General features: G+C 41.3%; 1 protein-coding gene across 3 annotated transcripts; it reads right to left on the bottom strand.

Moving 5' to 3' along the window:
* Positions 1 to 792: 792 nt before the first annotated feature.
* Positions 793 to 10,380, bottom strand: LOC126407396 (zinc finger protein 260-like). Of its 3 annotated transcripts, XM_050072254.1 has the most exons (4): positions 9,879 to 10,380; positions 9,615 to 9,701; positions 7,329 to 7,733; positions 793 to 2,994 (listed from the first exon to the last, which is right to left on the bottom strand). In XM_050072254.1, the coding sequence occupies exons 2-4, from the start codon at positions 9,628 to 9,630 to the stop codon at positions 1,973 to 1,975; spliced, it is 1,443 nt and encodes a 480-aa protein (XP_049928211.1). In that variant the 5' UTR covers positions 9,631 to 9,701; positions 9,879 to 10,380; the 3' UTR covers positions 793 to 1,972. The 3 variants fall into 3 exon arrangements, with proteins under 3 accessions (XP_049928211.1, XP_049928210.1, XP_049928212.1); XM_050072253.1 differs by lacking the exon at positions 9,615 to 9,701 and having other exon boundaries at positions 9,879 to 10,375; XM_050072255.1 differs by lacking the exons at positions 793 to 2,994; positions 9,615 to 9,701 and having other exon boundaries at positions 4,997 to 7,733; positions 9,879 to 10,367.
* Positions 10,381 to 26,014: the final 15,634 nt, after the last annotated feature.

Here is a 26,014-nt window from a genome sequence, read left to right on the forward strand (position 1 = left end):
ACTGTAGCCTGTAGCTCTGACTGCTTCTCTGTGCTCCGTGCTCACGTGTGCACGCTTGCGCTAGACCAGCAAAAGCATGAGCTTTGCTTACTGGTGTTTACATCACGTGACACGTGCACCGCAGGGGGAGACAACGGTAGCCACAGTCGCTAAAAGATAATTTGCACTACGGTCTTTTAGCAAAGGACAGCCCAACATGTCTGAAGACTTTGAAATTGAGGAGGAACAGTATTTCTTTGTTGAGCCGTATTTCTTTGAGCCCAAGTATACGCACGGAACTCAGGCTACTGGACGAAGCAGCCGCCGCAGCTCATGAGCCTCAGCCAGCCGCAGAATACCGGAGTCGAGCACTGGAAACCTGGTGGGTTTCAAATGCAAAACAATGCCAACGGATGAGGAAAGTCTTCGCTGCTCAGACTGGGAATTGGCGATGCCTGCACTTGAGAATCTGGACATCAGTACTGACGAGACTGCTGCTCTTCAGAGACCGTGCATCACCGATCACCCTGAGCGTGCACACAGAGGATCAGGAAGAGCGTCTACCCTTGTAGGATACATCAGCTAAGTGAATTATAAGTCAGCTCCCTTCTTCTACTGCATGGTCTGCCCCAAAAACTGTACACATTTATTTTTGTCTTTCTTGAGGTAACTAACTAACAGTAACTGTGTTTGCATTCTTTCACTGTGATAGAGAACAGTGATACCAGTGAGCAGGTTTGCAGCAGAAATGTGTCTGCTGGATGTGTGTTACTTGAAAGGAGAGTAGGCCTTACTGAGCTTTTTTCGACTTCCTTTTTATTGTCCTCTTTATATACAATCTTTACCGCCATCAGAAGCATGACAGTGAGAAAACACAAGCAGCCCAAGCCACTCGAGTCCTAATGTGTAATTACATTTTTGAGAAGACAGCTACAGGGCAATATGCAGAGTCCACACAGCTCAACCATTAACACTTCCCAGACAACAAAGCTCTGCAGCAGGACACAAAGAGGGATGTTGTGATTACATGGTCAGTGTCTTAAACCACTAGGCTAGGAGAGCCCAAAAAACAGACATATTTCAAAACCCTGGACGAATGCCAGGGTCCAGCATTCATCTCAACATTCAATCATAGTTAAAAATACAACTTAAGTGTCTTAATAAGACATTTAAATTAAATGTCTTAGACATTTATTATATATATATATATATATATAATATATATATTATAAAATCTGAAATTTTTTTTGTGAACACCTTTTTATTTCTGGTGACTAGAGAGCAAAGCAAAAGAAAAAACATTTTAAGGATTCCGAGGCATTTTGTTTAAAACCAGCCTATGCATATATACAAAAGATACAATAAATATGTAGATAAATCCAACTTTCTTCAGTTAGATATGTCATTAACAGTGTGTGTAGCATAAAACCAAGCGATATAGAGTTCTACAGAAACAACATTCAACAGTGATAGCTTACAGCCATGTCTGTCTATCACTCACACACACACACACACACACACACACACACACACACACACACACACACACACACACACACACACACACACACACACACACACACACCCCGACAGCACAGAAGATCTATACAATCAGCACAGTTTCAAGGTGGACACCCAAGACCAATTCAATATCTGACCAAATGTCTCCCCTTCTGTTCCTGAGATATGATGAATTTGAGAAAACTCTCTCAAGGCCCTCTAGACATATTGTGTTCACGATATTGAGATGAATGTAAGGTCACAGTGACTTTTGACCATCGAACATCTAAGCAGTTTATACTTGATGTGAAAGTGGATGTTTGTGCCAGATTCGAAGAAAATCCCTCAAGGCATTCTTGAGATATGATGTTCACAAGAATGGGATGGACGGACAACCTGAAACACAATGCCTCTGACCATGGCTATAACTGGTGCGGAGGCATTCAAATTATGGAGAACCTAAGGGTGCTCCTGGAAATAATCAGGAAGACTTTTAAGGATCTGTGGGAAAGATGACACATTTATGGGTTTTTAAATGGTTCTTTTGAAAAAACTTTCTCCCACAAGTCTCACAACCAAATGCCTTCTCTCCTGTGTGTAGTCTAACATGTCTTTTAAGATGTCCTTTGTCATTAAAACACCTCCCACAGATTGAGCAACTAAACGGTTTCTCTGCTGAGTGGCGTTTCTCATGTCTTCTCAGATGTGCTTGATGACCAAACTTTTTTCCACACAGCGAGCAGCTGAAGGGTTTCTCCTCTGCATGACTCCTGGTGTGGACAATCCACACTCCTCTCCTGTGAAAACACTTGTTACACACTGAGCAGCAGTAGGGTTTCTCTCCTGTGTGGGTTCTTATGTGTTCAATCAATGATCGCCGCTGGTTAAATCCTTTTTTACACACTGAGCAGCTGAAGGGCTTACCGTCAATGTGAATTTTCATGTGAGACAGTAATGTTCGCTTGTGAGTAAATGTTTTACCACATACTGGACAAATAAAGGATTCCAGGTCCATGTGCACAGTCATGTGACTGTATATACTTCTCTTGGAACAAAGTATTTTACCACACACAATGCAAGTGATATTTTTCACACTTTGAGAACTGGTGTTTTTTAAAGCATTTATATGAGACTGAGCTTCTCTGGTCTCACTGGAAATGTCATCACTGTCATCAGTCTCAGCCTCAGAGGAGACTGAGGTGTTGTCACCACAAGCTGAATCTACATTTCTGGTTGCTTCTGATCCTCCACAGTCCTCTCCATCAGCTGCTGTTGTCATCTGGTCATCGGTTTGTCTGTGATGAAGCTGTGAGGACTGTGCTTTGCCTTCATCATCTTCTGTCTTCACAGAGACAGTAGTGAATGGGAGCTTGATATCATCTTCCTCTAGTCGTTGAAGCTGCTCTCCCTCCTGACTGCTCCACACTTCCTCCTGTTCCTTTTTAATGTGTAGGGGCTCTGGGTCCTGCGGCCCACAGAGAACCTCATCTTTACACACCAACAGATGCTGGACATCTACAGGGAAGACAGAAATACAGACATTAGAAAAAATGTGACTTTCTCCCCTGTAGGTAGATTTTAGATTTGATGGGCTATTTTTCATTAATGGCTGGTTACAGTGGCATGCAAAAGTTTGGGCATCCTGGACAAAATTTAATATATAAATACTTAAGCAAGTAAAACATGACCTGATCTTTAAAAGGCACAAAATTAGAGATGACACAATTCTTCAATATTTGAAGCAAGATTTTTTGTGAAGTTTTAGAGTCCTCACATCCCTTGTGGAGATCGGCGGGGGAGCGGCTAGCACACCTAATGGCTGACGGCGCCCCAGACTAACGTCCAAGAACACAAAATTGAATCCACAGAGTACCTCCATACTGCTCATCCGTTGTGATCCAAGTGTGCTGCAGCCCCGACATAAAAAGTTGTTTGGAAAAACGTCATATGAACTCTGTTTTTAGCCTCACTGTAGCCTGTAGCTCTGACTGCTTCTCTGTGCTCCGCGCACACATGTGTGCACGCTCAGGGTGATCGGTGATGCACGGTCTCTGAAGAGCAGCAGTCTCGTCAGTACTGATGTCCAGATTCTCAAGTGCAGGCATCGCCAATTCCCAGTCTGAGCAGCAAAGACTTTCCTCACCCGTTGGCATTGCTTTGCATTTGAAACAACTACACCACCAGGTTTCCAGTGCTCGACTCCGGTATTCTGCGGCTGCTTCGTCCAGTAGCCTGAGTTCCGTCCGTATACTCGGGCTCAAAGAAATACGGCTCAACAAAGAAATGCTGTTCTTCCTCAATTTCAAAGTCTTCAGACATGTTGGGCTGTCCTTTGCTAAAAGACCGTAGCACAAATTATCTTTTAGCTCTGTGGTTACTGCTGTCTCCCCCTGCGGTGCATGTGTCACGTGATGTAAACACGGGTGAGCAAAGCTCATGCTTTCGCTGGTCGTGCGCAAGTGCGCACACGTGAGCACAGATCACAGAGAAGCAGTCAGAGCTACAGGCTACAGTGAGGCTAAAAACAGAGTTCATGTGACGTTTTTCGAAACAACTTTTTATGTCGGGGCTGCAGCACACTTGGATCACTATGGATGAGCAGTATGGAGATACTTTGTGGATTCAATTTTGTGCTCTTGGACGTTAGTCTGGGGCGCCGTCTGCCATTAGGTGTGCTAGCCGCTCCCCCCGCCGATCTCCGCAAGGGATGTGAGGACTCTAAAACTTCACCAGGGCCTCCATCGGCATATGGGTGAGTAGATAATGGCTGAATTTTCATTTTTGGGTGCACTATCCCTTTAATAGTGCCCCCTTTGGTGAATATCACAGCTTCTAAACACTTTTTGTAACCAGCTAAGAGTCTTTCAGTTCTTGTTTGGAGGATTTTCACCCATTTTTCCTCCAAAAGGCTTCTAGCTCTGTGAGATTCTTGGACCATCTTGCATGCACTGTTCTTTTGAGGTCTATACAGATGGTGCTGGAATTTAACTGAATCCATTCTTCCCTCTACCTGTGAAATGTTCCCTGTGCCACTGGCTGCAACACAAGCCCAAAGCATGATCGATCCACCCCTGTGTTTAACAGTTGGACAGTTGTTCTCTTCATGAAATTCTTCACCCTTTTTTCCTCCAAACATACCTTTGCTCATTGCATCCAAAACATTATATTTTAACTTCATCAGTCCACAGGACTTGTTTCCAAAAAGCATCACGGTTGTTTAGATGTTCCTTTGCAAACTTCTGATGCTGAATTTTGTGGTGAGGACACAGGAAAGGTTTTCTTCTGATGATGTTATACTGCTAGCAAATATCATTACTTCTTGTCTAAAATGATAACTCACATTTTAATTATATCATCACTTCCATATACAACCCAGATTCCCAAAAAGTTGAGATGCTGTGATTTTCAAACTGACAAACTTTATTGTTATTTGTTTTGTTTTTTTGTAAATACACACTTATTCTGAATCTGATGGCTGCAACACATCCCAAAAAAGTTGGGACAGAGTCATGTTTACCACTGTGTGACATCACCTTTCTTTTAACAACACTCAGTAAGCATTTGGGAACTGAGGACACTAATTGTTGAAAGTGGAATTCTTTCCCATTCTTGCTTGATATAGAACTTAAGTTGCTCAGCAATCCAGGGTCTTCGTTGTCATATTTTGTGCTTCATAGTGAGCCACACATGTTCAATGGGGAAAAAAACTGAAATTGATTAATTTTGCATTGCACTATAATAGAATCTGCTTGGTATTGAAATTGTTGTGTGGTGTTGTGTTATCACTCAATGTAGGGTGCATTTTCTTAATGAGGTACATCCTTTGTGAGGTTCTGGGTTTAAAACAAACAAACAACTAAAAGACAAACAGAAAAAAACACAACTAACTAAAACTTGACTGTCAATCTTACATGCCAGGAGAGAGACCTGGCTGGCACCACAGAAATAACAAGACAAACCTACACTGAACAAATTAAAAATAAAATAACAAACAAAATAAAATAAAACGTATACCTCAAATCATCACAACACCTCCATACCATCACAGATGCTGGCTTTGAACTTAGTGCTGTCAACAATATGGATGGTGCTTTTCCTCTTTAGCTTGGAGGACACAACGTCCATGATGGACTTGTCAGACCACAGCACACTTCTTTTTTTTTTTTTTAAGATATTTTTAGGGCATTTTTTGCCTTTAATTGATAGGATAGTGAAGTGTGAAGGGGAGAGAGAGGGGGAGTGACATGCAGCAAAGGGCCACAGGCTGGAGTCGAACCCGGGCTGCTGTGGCAACAGCCTTGTACATGGGGCGCCTGCTCTACCACTAAGCCACCAACGCCCCCACAGCACACTTTTTCACTTTGTCTCAGTCCATCTCGAATGCTCAGGCCCAGAGAAGTCGGTAGTGGTGCATTTGAGAGTCTAAACTTGCATTTGTAGATGCAGTGATAAACTGTGTTTACTGACTAAAGTGTTCCTGAGCCCATGTAGTAAAATCCTTTATATGGTCATGTTGGTTTTTAATGCAGTGCAGCCTGAGGGGTCAAAGGTCACAGGTATTTAATATTTGTTTCCAGCTTTGTCCCTTACGTGCAGAGATTTCTTTGGATTTTCTTAATCTTTTGATGATATTACAGATTGTTGATGATGAAATCCATTAATTCTTTACAATTCATTAAGAAAGGTTGTTCTCAAACAGTTGGACTGATTGCCCACACAGTTTTTCACAAAGTAACCATCCTTCCTTTGAGGATGCCTCTTCGATACCCAGTAATACAAAATAATTTCTTACCAGTTAAGCTGTTTACCTGTAAAACACTTCACAAGAGGTGTTTTTGAGCGTTTCACAACTTTCCCAGTCTTTTGTTGCCCCTGTCCCAACTTTTTTGGAACATGTTGAAGACATCCATTTTTTTTTTTTTCAAGATGGCGCCGCCCGAGTGGCAGCTGGTTACAGTAGCTCCGACCCCTTTCTGTCCTTTAAGTGTGTTTTTTCATGTTTTTTTTTATTCGCCAATCTCACTTGTTCGCGTTCAACAACGGATGTGCAACTGCTGAGATTTGTTTTATGCTTTTTATTCACTTCTGGACTGTTTAAAGTGACTTCTGGAGAGCCATTCAGCCACGGCTCGATTGTTTAATACTGCCCACTGTAAGCTGTACCTATGGCAACGCTGTCATGTGGTTTGGATGTCCCCGCCCATTTCTATTACAAAATGAAAGACGAATGTCCCCAGACTACCATTCTGAAATAAGGGAGGCTGGTCACGTGAGACTACACCATAGATATCATACACAGTAGATACCTCGTTGACGGCTTTGGCCCGTTTCAGCAATGTGTCAACGTCGCTGCCATCTTGGGGAGGTCACGGCCGGCTGGCTACTACTGTTGTATGGAGATAAGTCTTCAGCAAACTTGGCGTGCTCACTCAAAAGTCTCAAAGTGTAATTGGGTGCCGGTCCAAAAAATTACAGCAAAGCAGAAAAACCCGACAGCACTCACTAATAAGTATAATATTTTTTAATATAGTGGATTGCACAACGGCAGTCGAATGGACGCGTTTCAGCTCATAGCCGATCTCAGCGTTAAATGGTTTGTGGGCGTGTGTCCCTTTTAACAGAAACCAGCTGGTTCAGATTAACATTAAAAACAATACAAATATGGATCATTCATAAATGCAACCTCAATGATACATCGAATAGTCTAAATATAATTTAAAAAATGGAATAATAGAAAATCTTGAAGCACAAAATACAATACAATATCGACCCGTGTCACTGTGTCGAACTGAATGGGATTAGAATACAGTAGAAGAGCCTGAGAACAAGTATGATCAGTGGGTACCAACCTGCTCTGTGTAACCGAACTTCAGGCTTTAACACAGCGTCCAGCAGTTTACGCTGACGGTCGATGTCTTCATTTGAGCGAGAAAGTTTCTTCTCATACTCCGTTACTGTTCTTTCAAACAGCTCAACTATCTGTTCAACAGCTGCAGTAAGATGCTGCTTCACCAACAGTCCATCAGCTGTCTGCATCTTCTTTAACTTCAGTCTCGTAAACTGAAGCTGTGGTCCACTCTCCACAGAGACAGCATTGACCGGGAACCCAGTGACATCATCTTCCTCCAGTCCTTGAAGCTGCCCTCCTTCCTGACTGCTCCACACTTCCTCCTGTTCCTCTTTAATGTGTTGGAGCTCTGAGTCCTGCTGCTCAGAGAGAACCTCTTCTTTACACACCAACACCTGCTGGACGACTAACATCAGATAGAGAGAATAATGTTTAACTTAAACGTGTAAAAGAGCTATACTTACAGCATTTATCTTATCTATCACACAGACACACACACACACACACACACACACACACACACACACACAGCTTCTAAAACATAGAATCCTCTGGGAGTGAGACGTTCACTGAACTTTTGGAAAACTCAATAACTACAATAACAGACTTTTTGCTGTTGCTGAACACATTCTTAACAGTAACAGAATCCATTCCCATAAAATAACATCACCCTGTCCGTTACACTATCCATCAATCTGTGCATACCTCCTATTATAAAGAAAGCCACATCAATCAGTGAAATCCGAGCAAAATCAAACCGCCAACAAGTAGCCTGACATTGAACACAATATAGCCTAGCGGGGGCCACCTAATGTCAGCCTGCTGCTGTCATAAGTCAGTCACCGTCCAATCCTTTTCATCTAGTGATTGCACATCATGGACATCAGAAAGTTTTTCAAGAAAACACCATCTGTCGTGTCGTTAGCAGCCGATGATCTGCCCAACACTATTTCAGGTTGGTGATTGATTTAAAAGCTGACTTTTTTGGCCTGGCCTGCCCTGGCTCACCATGGTGACTCAAAACCACTGCCCTTGTGTAGGCTAACAAACTGCAAACAAGCTGACAACAAGGCTATAGGCTAGCATAAGTTGTCATAAGATCTTATGAAATATCGCTTGACGTGAAATTGAAACCTCATCTAGCAACATTAGATACTTATTATACCAATTTTAGTTATAATGTCAGAGAAGTCACCATTATAATCCATTTTCTAGCATAGACATCTTTGTCTTACTGTATTGATGTTGCAAATAGTCTACAAAAGCATGACATTACCTGATGTTATGTCCACCAAAGACTTTAGAAAAGTAACTTAACTTATTAAAATAAAATATCCTTGGTTGACATGCTGTTTTAACTCAGATTTTATTTAAGTAGAATAGAAAGGTTACTTTTGCTACGTTCTCATTACAAGTTTGTCTGCTTCCATCCTATGCATACCATATGAAGGTTAGCGTCGTAGCAAGTGGCTTGCGTCACGTTCTGTAAGCCCCTGTTCCACACCTGATTAAACTTTGACCCCTTTCTTTCTGTCACTCAACCACATCCAACATAAAGATGCAAACAAAGTATTAACAATGCATTGGTTAGCAACATGTTTGCATTGTGTGTTGATTTAATAGGCTTCTTTCAACATTATTATTTTCCATAATTCAACCTAGTCCATTGTGCACAATTACAGGTCGAATGAAGGCAGAATGTTTTCCACCTATCCACTGAAGCTGATATTTGGTATTAGATGTTAGATAAGATATTATATTATATTATATTATAAACAATGCACTGCATTAACTTTGACACACAGATGAGTCAGGGGAAGTCAGGGAAGAGGAGGAAGATGATTCATAGCAAGGGGCAGCAGGCTGATTATACAGTAACTTGAATCTACTATAGGCCAGTCTCATATTTTAAGTCTAAATTTTGCCATTATAATTCCCTTAAAAGTCGCCTGAAGCCACCATTTAAGGGGTTGTTTTTCAAAATTTTCTCCCAGGGGAACATGCTCCCGGACCACCCTAGTTAGACTGGGCTTAAGCCCTGGATGTCTACAATGTCTGGCATCGCCCCTGATCATGGCAACTACCGAGAGGAAGACCAAAAAAACTAATTCTTGTGTCCCCGAAATCAAGGTGCTTATGGGTGAGATGGAGGTTAGAATGCGCACATTGTTTTGTGGCCAGTGGGGTTAGTTAGCGTACATAAATGGTTGAGGTAAAAATGACTCGATATATTCACGCTTATGATCAGGAAATGGAAAGCCAGACATTTCTGAATCCTGTCACTTGCCACAGTCTGGGATCATCCAGCTGCGCACCGTGCTTGCCACAGCTGACCACACGTGTCAGCAGCATTCAGTCCGAGTCCGACCCTCTCCTTTGGGAATGTGATAGTGAGACAGCACTTATGAAATATTGAGCAGTATTTGATTTGAGATTTGAGTTGACATATATTTTATTATCAAAAGGTGCTTATGGAAAAGTTATGGGTCACTGGCACAAACACACTGCTGCATCACATCTGTTGGTGTGGGACTAAATGCATGCTACATACCTGTACCGTCTTCCAGCAGTCTGCACAGACGACCAATCTCTTGCTCATACTCTGTTATGGTTGTTTCAAACAGTCCAAGTATCTGTTCGACAGCTGCAGTCAGCTGCTGCTTCACCAACACTCTCACACTTTGGACTTTACACATTTTTCACACCATGAACGGCTTTGTGCTCCTTTACGGCTTCACGAGTAAACACAGCAATTAAAATATAGTCCGGTCTGTTTACTGTCAGCAAGCTAACTGTAGCAACGGCTAGCTTTGTAGGCTAACGCCACTGAGTCCAGATGCTACACTATTAAGAAAAATGGAGGACAGGTCGGATTTATTTATACTGGTTAATTCCTGCTGTAGCCTTTATCAGATAGCTTTCAACAAAAGAACGAAAGTCACGATAAAAAACTTCTAAAGCCTCACATTCCTCCCACTTCTTCTTCTTCTTCTTCTTCTTCCTCCTCTTGTGGGAATCACAAATCAACTGTAAAGGTGCATACCGCCACCTACTGTGTAGGACTGGGTAGGCTCATGGTATTAATGTATCTGAACAGACTGTGCGTTCCAGTCATAGACATATATACGTAGACGCCGCATCGAGTGCTGAGCCGTACGTCAACGTCGCCGCCATATTGGATGTGGCAAGGCTGCGCTGTAAACTAATACAAGTAGCCTTAATGGACTTAATTTCATAAAGTGCCTTTCTACAAAGAAATTTACGTTAATGTTTAACGTTTATTCATTCACACACACACACTAATATACTTGGGAAATTCTGTCCCTAAATGCAGTAATCACATTACAGTAACTAATCAAACACTTAAGTCGTTACTTGCTCTACATAAATGCATCATCCCCTTATTTAAAAGTTAGTGACGACGGGCTTCAGGCTGTTGTCAACGGGTCGTCCTCCGTGTCCAGCCGGTCAGCGGCGAAAACAGATGTGGGAACGAGCCAGAGGATGGCAGAGTTTCTGCCGCAAACAAGCACAGAAACCCGAGGACAGACATCTCACTCCGCTACTCTGTGCTGCAACGGAGCACACGCTTGCAGTTTATAATTGTAACGTCTGTTATCTTACTAAGTATTGATAACACGCTTAGTGTTTTACAAATTCGAGTTTTTTTTTTATTTGATGAATGTGTAATATGTAATGTGTAATACATTACTTTTTTGAGTAATGACCCCCAACACTGGTCCCAATACATAGTATGTCAAATGCAGTAGGCCTATGTCCAAAATACCAGGATGTTCTACTACATCCGGTTGAATTTTGCAGTATGCAAGCCAGCATGCAAAAGATATGTCACATCGACTGTCTGAAGCCACAATGATGGATGACAGCGCATTTGACCAGTCGATTAGTAATAATTGGAATATTAATTGTCTAATTGAATAAAATAATCATAAATATAACCAACAACAAAAAGGGCATAAATATTAAATAACAATGACAGTGAAATGTAATCTTACTATTGTGAATATATGTTAGAATCTACAATGTATGCAGTCATTACTTATGCAAAATAACAACATCTGAGCTGTCGGAGTTGACCTCTTTCTCTAGTGAGCTCAGTGAAAAGTTTTTTGTTTTTGTTTTTGTTTTTGTTTTTGTTTTTATCTCCATGGTAATGCATTAGACTTGCACTGATCACAATTTTTTGGGCCGATACTGATTTCCGATTTTGGCCGATTCCGATTTCATTTTGTTCAAACCACTTTACAGCATACAAGATATTGCAATATTTTCTATCTTCCTTTATTAGAACATTTTAACCAAGATACAACCAGCTTTTCAATAATCATCTCAAACAAACAAACAAAAATAGTGACAGGTTAAGAAACATTTTCCTTTTTGCTCAAATATAACTTCAGGTACAGTATTAAAATAAACAAGTAAAAAATTCCAAACGAGAAGCCATCATGTAACCGCACCCAGTGTTAACTGCACCTGTTACCTCCTTCCAGGCCTTTGATTTGCCTGTCCCTGTCACACTACCAACAGAAGACGAAGAAAATTAGATGTTTTTCTTTACCCTACTTCACCTATAATAATTTCAATCTCAGTGCCGGACAAGTTTAACTTTCTCTCTCTCTCTTTCTTTGTTTGCTCCATGTTCGCAGGTCAACAGGATGCGCCTATCTTACTATATAATGACGAAAACGCTGTCTGTCTGTGGGTGTGTGTGTGTGTATGTGTCTGTTCCACGTTTTTCTCCTCACTGACTGGGTCAATCCATGTGAAATTTGGCACAGTGGTAGAGGGTAATGGGAGGATGCGAATAAAGCAATAATAATATAATAATAAGCCATCAATTGGCCAAAGGGGGACGCTATAGCAACCGATAAAATGAATAAAATTGCAAACTTTGAATGGGCATATCTCATGCCTCGTATGTCATACAGACATGACACTTTGCACAGAGATGCCTCTCCTCATGAGGAACAAATTTGCCTGAGAACCCATAACTTCCAGTTATACAGATTTTCTGCCATTTTGAATTTTTTGAAAAACACTTAAAATCGATCTCTTCCTGGAAAGTTTGACCGATCTGCATCAAACTTGGTGAACATAATCTAGGGACCAATATCTAAAGTTCCATCTTGGCAAAAGTTGGAAAAATTACTATATACACTGTGCGATTTTGGGCTGTCCTGGATGAAAGATGACCATCGTGGGAGAAACGTGGCAATATCTTTGCTCGTGGTTCTAAAACGGTGGTCTTACATCGCACTGTGAGACAGTTTCAATGACGGCTGTTGTCAACGTCTTGCGACCAAAGATAACCTGTGATAAAATTCTGACAGTGTAAGAAATTTAGGATGACTATCTCACAGTGTGACAGCTGCTACAACCTACGTCTACTAATCAACCAATAGAAATGCAGCACGAAATGACACAATGGTCACCGCGACACCAGTGCTAAACCCAAACAAATGTTCGCTTGCCATGGAGGTAAAACGAATAAAAAGAAGTCTGTGGAACTCCCAGAAAGAGGAAAGTTTGGTGGAGCTGTGGCAGCAGAAGCCTTGTTTATTTGATGTTTCCTCCAGCTGCATTCATGACCACGAGAAAAAAGACGCTGCACGGAAGGAAATTGCAGAGGAACTGCAACTTCCAGGTGAGCAAGCTACCTATGGTGGCGCAGATGGATGACGTACGCTGATGCGGTGCACGCTTATGACGTTGCATATTGACGTACGTCGTAACCTGCGATTTAGTAGTAAACGGTCATCGTACAGTCTGCACACATCAAACTTGACGTCGTACAAAGTCTATTAGATCCACGTCTCACAGTGTGTCATGCAATAGTCTTATAAGATTGCTAAAATCACCCAGTGTATAGAGGGCATAAGTCATGGTATGGTATGCTGTACATAATCACGGAAACTGTCAGTGTGTCATTCTGTCAGTCAGCCCCACTTTTAAGTCTATACAGCATATAAACACTTTAACTATCTGCTTTTCAACATGCTACCTCAACTACTAATGTACAGTTTTAGCCCACTAACTATCCCACTATTGGCAATTGTCTACTGTACTTTCAATAAAGCAATCGTACTATCAAATTCACAAAAACTCTGTCTGAATACATTGCTCTTCTTAATGGGTTCAGTTGACTATTTAATCTGCTATTTCCTATGACCTGTATCCCAAACACATACTATGTGAAACTGTACGTGGTTAGCTGTGCTTCTTCGATGACCACATCAAAACTGTCACTTGCTCCTGCTTTTTCCACCTCAAAAACATTTCCAAACTCAGATCCATGTTAACTTATTCCGAGCTAGAAATGATCATCCATGCTTTTATTTCCTCACGTCTAGATTACTGTAATTCTCTTTTCACCTGTCTCAATAAAACTTCATTAGACCGCCTCCAACTAGTCCAGAACGCTGCCGCCAGGCTTCTGTCCAGATCTCATAAGTTCACTCACATCACTCCAGTCCTGGCATCCCTGCACTGGCTCCCTGTTAATTTCAGGATCCAGCACAAGATTCTAACCATCACTTACAGAGCCCTCCATGGTCAAGCACCTGCATACTTGACGGATCTGGTGTCCTTTCACTGTCCTGTCAGGTCACTGCGGTCCGCTGAAGGCCACCTACTTACTGTCCCTCACACAAGATTAAAGACGAAAGGTGATAGAGCCTTTAAGGCTGTTGCACCGAAATGGTGGAATGCACTACCTCATGAGCTGAGAGCGGCCTCTTCCGTGGACATTTTTAAAAAGCAGTTAAAAACACATCTGTTTAGGCTTGCGTTCCATTAATTGTCCATTGTATCATCTCTGTATTTCGCTGCACTTTACTTTATTTGTTTTTGTGTATTTTGCATTGTTTCTGTTATTGTATTTTTTGTATTTTATCTTGTGAAGCACTTTGTGAGTCCTCTCTGTGAGAAGTGCTATATAAATAAAATTTACTTACTTACTTACTTACTTAATGGGTATGGACTAGTCCATAGTAATTATCACCTCATTCATCCATTGTTTATTCAGAGAAAATTGACTGAGCATTAAGCTCTTTTACAGCAATGCCCTGAGTTATTAAAGCAACACTGACCTTTCTAGAAATTTTACGCCTTTCTTTGTTTTGGTTAAAATGCTATTAATAAGCTGATTGCACACTAAAATGTAAGTGAATTCCACCAGAGATAAAAACTCATAATTATACCATTCTAAGAAAACTCCGACCAATCTTTGAATTCAGACCGAATGCAATGATTGGCCGAGCGTCCTGTCTGTCTTCCCCACGTGGAGACCTCCAACTTACGTAACCGCTCGCATAACACCCCCAAATTGCTTGGACACCCTCCCTTAATGGAACTGTATGTAATGAAACTCGACACTGAATACTAGCCAACCAAAAACGTGGGAAGAATAAATTAATGAATGAAAGAAGTTGCCTATAACGAGCCATTTTACTTTCACTGACAGTGCTACAAGTATAAAGCTGAATGATGAGTACATATTTCACACAGAATCTGAATCTGTTACTGACCGTCACGTGAGTGTATGCGGAGAAGGAGAGGGGCGGAGGGAGCGGAGCTGTGGAAACATCCTGCAGTCCGACATACTATCATGCGTTTAAATGACTTATCAGACAGATATATATAGAGAAAGGCAACGTTTAGAGAGCAAGCCCAAATAAGCAACTCCACTTTAGAAACAAGCCCAAAAAGAAACGCACCCTGTGACTACCAATATTTGTAAGCGACTTTACAAAAAAACAAGCCCAAAGTCACAGCTAATAAGCAGACCTGACAGCCCTGCTTGTGTGCTTGTTAATACCCGCCCTACTCTGCCTCTGATTGGTTTATGATGAAATTTTACTCTCCCTCAGCCAATCATCATCACTTATGCAGTTGTCTCTCCCTCCCTTCCCCCTCACCTGCCCTCACCAAAGAAAAAAAACTTTAGAGCTCCGCTGAGAAGGAGCTTGCTTGGATGAAAGCTGCTTCAGTGAACTCAAGTAAAGCCGAGTAACAATGCATTTTATCTTGAATAACGGTAACGGCGTTATAACGGGGGAGACAGTAACTTTTTTGATAACTTGTTACTGAAAAAAGTAACGCCGTTAGCAGCGCCGTTTATTTATAATGCTGTTATTCCCATCACTGCTCATCAGTCATCACTGACCTTGGATAAGTTTCAAAACTCCGGGGTTGCGTTTGACTGTGCAGGACAGGTAACATTACGTTTAGTTTGCTTCTGATATAACATATAACATTACATGACAACACAGCATCCAGTTGCTAATGGCTAACATTAGCCTACTGTAGTGTAGCCTCTGAAATATTAATGTTATCTTCCTTGTGCGTTTCCACTTACTAGTAATGTTAATGCTACTATCTAACGTTAGCACTGTAACCTTATTCTAAAACTCATCAGTCATCACTGAGTGAGTTTTAAAACTCCAGGGTTGCGTTTGACTGTCTTGGTTGTAACGTTACACTCGCTCTCTTCTTCCGTGTATCTAACGTTACCTTGCCAACGCCTACGTCTATCATAGACATAATGAGGACGTAATGGAGGAGGGGATGGGACTTTGGAGGGAGGCGGGAGTTGTGGATGTTCAAATTTTTTCTAAGTGCTGTGTGAAATGCAAGAACGGTAAGGGTAGCTTTAACATTCAATGGGCTAGAAGGATACAAATATATTATTGCAATAAAGTGATGAAAAAAGGCCATAAAAACAAGATAAGCAGCAGCAATGTCTATCAAGAATTATAAATAGCAATGAAAACAGTAAAAAGAAGAAAAAGCTGAATAATTTAGAATGGAGTCTGCCATAAAGGACAGACACATAACAACAATAAAAGCAGTAATAGGTAGAAATTCATGTCTGTCAATTAACCAAAGCAGCAACACTGTAAAACAACCATATCATCCAGCATGTACTTGAAATGATCTACCGATACACACCTGTCCAATTTCAACACCTCTTGCTACTTGTTCCATTTATGTTGTGCGAAAAAACTAAAAGCTTATTTACCGAGCTCTGTACCTACTGATCTGAGGGGTTTCAAGGGATAAAAATTCCTGTGATCGTGTGCCATGAGAGATGGATTTGATTTTTAAAAGAGAAGTGAGGTAGAAGGGTAGCTTTCCAAGCAGTGCCTTATAAACACAGAGGAGACAATGTACAGCATACGACACCCCTCTGTCCTTAGGACCCTCACAGCGGATAAGGACAAACTCCCCAAAAAAAAACCTTTAACAGGGGAAAGAAACGGTAGAAACCTCAGGAAGAGCAACTGAGGAGGGATCCCTCTTCCAGGACGGACAGACGTGCAATAGATGTCGATAGATGGGGGCAGCAACCAAGGAGCTTTCCATGTACTTGGAATTACACAGAGCACAATAGACTTCAAAACGGTTAAGTGGTCTGAATGAGAATGAAACATTACCTGAAAATAAGACCCCCTCTTTCTTTGGCAACGTCATATATGCAGTTTAGTTGTTCAAACAGAGAGCCATGCAGATTTGATAAAATGATCATTAAACACATTAAAAATTTCCTTCTTGTCATTCACGATCCTAGAGTCCGTAACGTAGCGTAACCAGTGCCCCTGTAACTCTGAGTGCCAGAAAATTTCACTCCATCCAATGGGGCATTTCTGTACTCTAGAAGAGCAGGATAATGGTCTCCAAGTCTCTCTCCTGGCTCCTGCCTTCTTGAGCAGGTTTTTCACAGTGGGAATCCTGGGCTTGATGAGTGTGTTTGAACTCCTATTCTTGCACAAACTGTTTAAACTCCTCACTTGGAAACTGCGGCCCATTATCTGACATTACTTGATAGCCTGTGTCTTGCAAACATGGATTTAAGAGCTATTATTACTTGTTTTCTTGTTGTTTGGGGCAGTTTGGCAATTTCAGGGTACTTTGAATAGTAATCTACACACAGAAGAAATTCACTTTGGTCAAAATAGAACAGACCTCACCTAGTTTTGCCCATGATCTATCAGGAATGTCATGTCAACGCAGTGGTTCTTTCACATTACTTTTCCGAAAAGCGTTACAGATGCGCACACTTCAATACAAAGTTCTGAATTTGTTTTGACATGCTGGGCCAAAACAGTTCTTCTCTAGCTCTTTCTTTGCATATGACGATCCCCAGATGAGCTTCATGGAATTTCTTCAGCATCTCTGCTCTCAGTATTTGTGGGACAACGAGTCTGGAGTTTTTAAAAACAAGTCCTTCTGAGCAACTGAGTTCTTCTCTGAATGTCCAATATTTCCTTATTTTGGTTGGTACTTGGCAACCCCGATTGAACTGCTTTCGTCACTAACTGCAGATCTGTATCCTCTGCAGTAGCAGTTTTGAACTGATTTTTCTTGTGAGACTGGGAGGTGTGCTGATAGATGACTCACTTCTAACTCCTCCTCATCTGTTCTTGCAGATAAGCTCTGCTGAGGGTATCTGCAATGTGCAAGTCTTTTCCAGGCTTGTAGTTCACACACAAGTCAAAAGCCTGTAACCTCATCAGCATCCTCTGGAGTCTGGGAGGTGCTTTGTGTAGTCCCTTCTTGAACACTGACTCAAGTAGTTTATGGTCAGACTCCACCTGTACTCATTTTCCATACAGATATTGTTTGAACTTTTCACATACACAATGGCTAGTAGTAGTAGTAGTAGTAGTAGTTATTTTTCTATTTGTGCATATCTTTTCTGTGTGTCAGTGAGAGACTTGAAGCCATATGCCACTGGTTGTGCTACCTGCATTATTACAGCTCCCAATCCTTCAGAGCTTGCATTTACAGACAATGTGACATCTTTGTTAACATCATAATACTTGAGCACTGGGGCACTGCTTACGAGTTTCTTCAGGTGTTCAAAACTCTGTTGCTGCTGTGTTTCCCAATGCCACTAACATCCCCTTCCAAAAGCTTGCACTCACATCAGACAGGTTCGGGATGAACTTTGAGAGGTATTGCACCATGCCTGCTTTGTCATGGTTGTGGCATGACCTTAATTGCTCTGACCTTTTCTTGGTCTGGTTTCAGGTCCTCTGCACTCAGAATGTGTCCAATGTATGGTATCTCAGTCATTCTGAACTTGCACTTGTCCTTGTTAAGTTTGAGGTTGATGCTCCTTATTCTGTTAAGAAGCTGTCTCAGTCTTGTGTCATATTGCTCCTTGTCTGCGCCCCATACTAATATGTTGTCCATGATGGTCACAACTCCTTCCAAGTCCTCCAGCCTCTGAGCAATGCACTTCTGAAAAACCTCTGGAGCAGATGAAACACCAAAGGGAAGCGGTTTTAATTTTTTAATTTTTTTTTTTTTTTAATTTTATATACTTTATTAATCCCCGAGGGGAAATTCAATTTTTCACTCTGTTTGTCAATTACACACAGGTCGGAACACACACATGCACAAACTGGACCTTTACATGCACTAAGTGGAGAGATGTCAGAGTGGGCTGCCCATGACAGGCGCTCTGAGCGGTTGGGGGGTTCGGTGCCTTGCTCAGGGGCACCTCGGCAGTGCCCAGGAGGTGAACTGGCACCTCTCCAGCTACCAGTCCACGCTCCATATTTTGGTCCGGACGGGGACTTGAACAGGCAACCCTCCGGTTCCCAACCCAAGTCCCTATGGACTGAGCTACTGCCGCCCCAAACCGCTTTAAACCGCTATCAACCAAATTGTGTGTTGAAGGTACATAGCTTGGCTTTTTCCTCACCCAGTTGTATTTGTCAGAACGCATGGTTTGCATCCAGTACCTAGAAGACTTTTGCATTTGACATTTCTGCCACAACCTCCTGAACTCTATCCCTACTGTCCATATGGGACAGTGTTCCCTCTTTATGGCTTTGTTGACGTTTGTGGGTCATTGCAGAGTCCTCTTTTTTTTTTTACTTGGTTTTTGGACAGTGACCATGCTGTTAACCAAGTCTGTCGGTTCTGTTTGTTTTTCCTCCACACCAAGTTGTTCTTTTCTTTTTAGTTCACATTTTATTTTGTCTTTCAGTGCTACAGGTACCTTTCTGGGCGAATGAACCACTGGAGTCACTGCTGGATCAATGTGAGTGTGATGCAGGCCAGGGACACACCCAAGTCCTGTAAACACATCTTTGTAAGCCTTCACTATGTCTGAATCCTCTCCTTTGTCCACTTTGTACACTTTTTTTATTAGTCCCCTTTCTATACAGGCATCTCCTCCTAAGACTGCTGATATGTTGTCTTTTATTATCTAGAATTCCAACTCATGCACCTCAGTTTTGTACTCACATTTCAGCTTCCCCATGCCCAATGGCGCCATCTGGTGGCAAGTACAGGTCACTTATTTGAAGCTGGACTTCATCAAAAGTGCATGTTTCCCTGCAACTTTTCGAAATATTTTCAGGGGTAGGACATTGCAGTTTGCACCTGTGTCCAGTCTGAATGTGTGTTAATGGCCATTCAATTGAGTACTTAAGTCCACTTTTTCTGTTTTGTTTTAACTGTTGCTATTTTTCCCAACCTTAGTTGTTTTTGTCTTTCCTCTCTCTTTTGTATCGATAGTTCCAATGAGCATTTCACTTTCTTCCTTTTCAGTTTGATGTACACTTCTTTTCACTTTTGTGGAATGTTCCTATACTTTGTTCTGCACATGCGGAAGGCAAATTGTGATTGGGCTTTATAAATAAAATTGAACTGAATTGAATTGAACTTGTGAGGCTCACGTTTATGTCCAAATTTACTGCATTCTCTTTTATCATTGGCATGGCTGTCATTTGGCATTTTTGTTACCTTCATTTTAGCTTGTTCACTGCCACTTTGTTTTCTTCATGGAAAGCTTTCATGTGGCTTTTTGTAGCTTCATTTGCTCTGCAGGTATCAACAGCTTTGCTGAATGACAAGTCAGGTTCTCTGAGTAGTCTTGTTCTAACCTGGTCATTTGCAACTACACACACAATGCGGTCCCTTATCAGCGACTTTGTGAGCTGCTCAAACCCGCACCCCTTAGCTGTATTTTTCAGGTCAGTGACATAGGCATCAATAGACTCACTTTTTCCTTGTTCCTCCTTGGCTCACAATACTGCTGAAACTTTTCCTTCCATACGTCCAAATCATCCACATTATCGTCTAACTCCATGGTATTAAGTATCTTTATGACTTCATCTCCGGCCATTTTTTCCGAGATGCTGCTGGCTACCAGGTAGAGCTTGAACTTCTGAATCCACGAATGCCAGTTTTCTTTACGGAAACCCCACCGCCGACTAATGTTTTGAAAATGTAACTGCAGAGTGACACAGACACACCACCGCACAAGTACAAATGCTTGCAATGGCGTAGGCCATGTGCGTAGGCTATGCCGTAGTGTGACGGTTTTATTGAGTGACTTTATTTTATATTACCTTTTTTTTCTGGGGTGCCAGTCAGGTGTAACCTGACAATTTCAAAGTTAGTCGACTCAAGGAAACAAAAAAAACAACACAAAGGATGCACAAGGGATTTTTTTTTTAGCTCGTTACAGTAGGCTCTGCGTAGAGCTGATGCACAAGTATAAATTCGCCTTTAGAGGGTTGTTTTGTGCAGTGTAAAAGGGGCTTCAGTCTGTTTGCACCATTAAAGGCGAATCAATCAGTGTGCTCCAGTCCCTTAAAGGTTGGTTTATTCAGTGGCTTCAGGTGTCTATTTGTAGTGAGCCCACATACATAACTGAAGCAGGGAATCATACTTTCTTGAGTAAAGATGCTAAAGAAATACAATATTTATTCAGAGTATGCATGGAAACTCACATGTTCCTCCTCCTCTCCACGTCATTAAGCAAGAGAACATCACTCACAGTACAATCATGATGTAATGTAAGCAAGCAGTCATAGCAAATCAAATTCAAAAAAGTTGGAAACATTTCTCAAGAAATATGTTTGAAATATGAAATTATGTTTTTCTTTTTCAATGTTAGCTAAAAATACCAAACCACAGTGGCAGGCAAACCATATATCTAGAACAGAGAACTAATTCAAAGCTACAGTTTATACCTTGATAATGCAATGTATTAAAAAAAGAGCAAATGAAGCAACACTTGCAATAATGAGCCATTTTTCAATCATCTATTACATGATAAAGTGCACATGCGCTGTACACATCACAATAGCTATAGGCACTGTGCTACACCATGCCCACTCTCTACATGCCTCTGTGTCGCTGTTGTGACACTGCCAGCATGTAGTCATAACATCTGCTGTGGACATTTGTGTAGAGCCGAATACATAGCAAAATAATTTGCTAATGTGTGAGTAGAGTTGTGAAACTGCTCCTCTTTTTGTACGTGTTCAAATTTGTGAATGTGTCCACAACCCTAAAATGACAACTCAGAATTGTGAATAGGTAAACACATTTCTACATATTTGTACATGTGTCTAAGATTCAGAAAGCATGTACTCATAAACTCATTGTAAATGGCCTTTAATTAATGAGCAAAACACTGAAGTATTTTGCTTCAAGACTGCTCCTGCACCCCTGTTATGATCTGTAAATGTTTGAGGTGATCTGTCTCATGCTAGTGCCAGGAAGTCCAAGTGTTGTATTTCCTCAGTATTCCTGGGTCCACGCCTCTAAATATAACAAACTTTTGGGGGGTTTGGAGTATTAGTAGAACACAGGAATGCAGTGTCCAGTAACGTCATGGACTGGTAGTAAGTGGACATAAAGCATTTTATTGTGCATTATTTTTACAGTAAATAAAAAAGGACCATCCCCTATGTATGTTAGTCTGGGGCCGTTAGTGGCCGTTTTGGTAAGGAACCGGAACCAGGGCGAGTGAGGCAGGATCTGGAATTCGATGGATGCGCCTTTCCGTCAAAATAAAAGCACCAAGCTAATAAAAATGCGGTGAAACTTTAATTTAAAGAATATAATTTACAAGAAAAGCCCTAAGCCATTAAGTTAATCGATTTTCTTACACCCCTCATCACCCCAAATCGATGGTGCGCCAGAATTTAAAGTTTTACTTTGGTGAACACTTTTACTTTGGTGAATTCGGCATCCGCTCTCTAGACCGGAACCAGAATCCAGACAAAATTCAGAGTGAATAGAAACCAGGCTTTTCACTTTATGTGAAGAGCCTGGTTTCGAGGCTAATGTATGTTGTATCATGACAGTAACAGAAATAAGGAATGCTATGTACCAGTGCAGAAGAATGTAACAAGAATTACCACCTCAGAGTTGTGTGCCTCTGCGAACCAGTCAAGTTTCTTTTATAGTTTACAGCCATGTCTGTGAAAACATGGATGTTTCACACACATCTTTCCCCCAACAGCACAGAAGATCCAGACAATCAGCACAGTTTTAAGATTAGTGTCAACAATTCAGTATCTGACCGCATGTCTCCCCTTCTGTTCCTTAGATATTCCTGGGTAATGGCCAGAAAAGTGTTTTATGCAGAACATTATGATGACACAGTGAAGCTGACCTTTGACCTTTTGGATATAAAATGTCATCACTTCATCATTTTATCATATTAAACAATTGAGTGAAATTTTGTCATATAGTGTGTGAATTCTTAAGTTTCTTAAGTCTTATGTTTTGTGGGGTCACAATAACCTTGACTTTTGACCTATGACCACCAAAATCTAATAAGTTCTTCCTTAAGTCCAAGTGGATATTTGTGCCAAATTTGAAAAAATCCCTCAACGCATTCACACATGCGTACATATAAATAGACACTGTGAAAACATAATGCCTCTGGCCACAGCTGGTGCCGGTGCAGAGGCATAAAAAAATTGGTGGCCCAAAAATGATGGCATGGTGCAATGATCGAATACATAGTGCATTCCAAGCTGCACTAACAACAAGCAGACATAGGCTTATCTACTTTTTCACAACTTTCCATTAGAGATCAGCCACAAAAGGGACTGCCAGCTTGGCAAAATTGCTACTGCTGTAGCCTGGAGAACTATAATGCTTGAGGCTAGCTAGAAAATACTGACAGAATTTAACAGACAGTGCAGCAATGTAAAGCTGTACCTGATCTGAAAGTGTGAAAGTGAAAAAAAGATTTGAAACTGAAAAAAATAAGATCTGAATCTGAAAAGATATCTAAATATATGAAAGTGAAAAATGAAAATAAATAATTTATTCAAAAGTATTACCAGAGTGAAACATAATTAAATTTAACCTGAAAAAACTTTTTGTACACTTATATTAAATACATTGATGTATTTTTCAAAATTCAAGATCAAAACTTGAATTTTCAGTTTCAAATTTTATTTTTTCAAGTACAAAACAATATATAGCTCCATACACATGCTGACCTTTAAAGTCTCTGCCCATCTGTGTTGTGTCTTGATGCCCAGCACAGAGCGCATGGTGCACAGATAAGAGGAGAGGCACAGACAGTAGAAATATTCAATTAAATAAGGCAGTGCATAGTTGTTTGTATTTTGGTAAATACTGGCTCTGCACTATGTGACATTGCACTATAGATGTCACAGAACCATGTCTGTCTCTGGCACAAAGTCACTCAGCTGCAGCAGGACAGATACAGTGCCAACCATCTAAAATCGCCACTCCCAGCAGGAGAATCTCTGGCTGGCAGCTGGCTGGGATCTAGTTTCCAGCCATTTTCAACCACTGAGAGCCATACCTGAGCCTGTAAGCCTCAGCTCAGGGCAAAGACACCCTGAAAGTTACAGAGATCCCCACATATTCCCCACAATTTGTAAGTATGGCAGGAGTGTAGCAAAAAGCACATGACAAAGAACAAATGAGAAGTGTGTTTGAGGTGGAAATAAAGAATTATCTGCAGTTTCAGCTTTTTAACCAAAGTATTGAGGGATATATTTTCTAAGAATTTACAGTGCTTGTCCTGCAAGCAAGTAATGAAAGAAAGGTGGCACAACTGTAAATGATGTGTTTGGTCTTACGCAGTACATATGTTAAATTAAAGGAATGGTATGTAAGATTTAGGGAGATTAAGTAGTGTCTAGCAGTGAGGACTGCAGATTTCAGCTAGTTGAAACTTCTCCTGATAAGAATTCAGTGTTCATTGTTCAGGAGCTGAACTATCTGCAGTGGTCTCTTCCAGAATCCTGCACCAGGTCAGGTACCCAAGGGTGCCAAGGGGTAACCCGCAAAAAGTTGTGTAACTGTTAAAAATATGTATATAAATAAATTCACGGGTACGAGCAGGGGTAAAAATGAACTACATGTGGGCAGGCAGCAGGTGAGAACATAAATATATTTATATATTTTTTAGAGCAAAACAAATGAAAAAGATGTGCAGTATATGTGTAATATTTTGATATCTAAATCACTATTAGCCACAGTTGCTTCGTCATCAATGTGAGGACTCCAGCAATGAAACTTTGCAACCCACATCAGATTTATAACACCCAAGCAGGATCCTTTTGAGGTTTTATGGTGGTGGAAAGAGCATGCTAAAATGTCTCCTAACCTGGCAGCAGTGTTGGGCTCGTTACTCTTAAAATGTAATATATTACTCATAACTCTTTTCAAACGTAATAATATTACTTTACTTATTACTCCCTGCCAACAGTAATTCAATACACTACTCTACTATATTACTTTTCCGTTACACACCATAAAACTGGTAATTGCATATATCCCCAAAATTCAGATATGTGCCTTGGGGTTACCTTGGGGTTTTCTGTTGCCTGTGACCGGTATTTTCCAAAGGCTCTGCCCGAAAGATGTTGAGTCATTCATTGAGCAACATTTCATCCTCCACATATCCAGCCTCAAGCTTCATCACGTCTTAGTAGCCTACAGCTATCCAAGACTAAAATCCAGCTTTGGTTGTTTAGCCAGTGTAGTGCTTCAGCTGACCTCCATGGCCGAGGAGGGCTCACCTTTGGTGAGGTGTATTTCCTGGAGCTTAACGTAGTTGTGTTGGTGGTCATAGTAGCCAAGTTGTTTCAGACCGGAGGTTTGGGTGCATGTTTTTTGCAGTGAAAAGCGTTTTAGTCCGTTTAATTGCAGCAACAGTGTTCTTGTCATCTCTCCTCCTGACAAAATCAAAGTAATGGGAATATTTCCAGCGGCTATGCTAAGCATTTCCAACTAGCTTGCTGCTTTATGTCCTGTGTACGCAGCTTGACAATTACGAAAATGAGTCCGCTGATATGACTGTTGTATTTCAAGTCAGTGGTGATGTGATAACTAAAGTAACGTTGTAACGAGTTGTCTGGTTTTGGAGTAATTATAATATTATTACTGAAATTTCATAAGAAAACATTCTGCCCAACACTGCCTGGCAGTGATTGTGCAGTATGTTTTCTCCATTCCATCATCCAGTCAAAGACTTTTCCTCCGCTGGATTTGTAATTCAAGAATGGAGGACCCATCTTAAAGGGGAAGTTCCGTTTTTTACAACCTGGACCTTATTTCTGGCATTAAATACGGTTGTTTACTCACCCTGATAAGTTTGGTGTCATTTGGAGTCCTTTGGAAGATATTTTGATCCGCGAGAGCCGCGTACATCCATATAGTGGGAATGATCAGGGCACCGACAATGAGGCTGTAAATAACGCCAGGGCCACACCGCCCGCGGAAGCGCCGCGAATAGCCTCGAAGCGCCGAGAAGAGAAGGCAGTTTCCTTTCGGCGCCCATGTTAACCGACTGTGTCGTCCACACTGGCCGCGCCGCGCCGGGAAGCTCCGCGGCAGGCTCACGATTTGCAGCGATCAGTT

The sequence above is a fragment of the Epinephelus moara genome, chromosome 20 (assembly GCF_006386435.1).
Source record: "Epinephelus moara isolate mb chromosome 20, YSFRI_EMoa_1.0, whole genome shotgun sequence".
In the NCBI taxonomy this organism is placed as follows: domain Eukaryota; kingdom Metazoa; phylum Chordata; class Actinopteri; order Perciformes; family Serranidae; genus Epinephelus; species Epinephelus moara.

What these genes read in the sequence shown, in the direction of transcription:
- LOC126407396 (XM_050072253.1), bottom strand. Translation starts at nt 10,023, where the DNA reads ATGTGTAAAGTCCAAAGTGTGAGAGTGTTGGTGAAGCAGCAGCTGACT. An exon ending in ACTGCTGGAAGACGGTACAG is followed by an intron (nt 7,734 to 9,878) that starts GTATGTAGCATG and finishes ATCTGATGTTAG; the next exon opens with TCGTCCAGCAGGTGTTGGTG. An exon ending in AGTTCGGTTACACAGAGCAG is followed by an intron (nt 2,995 to 7,328) that starts GTTGGTACCCAC and finishes TCTTCCCTGTAG; the next exon opens with ATGTCCAGCATCTGTTGGTG.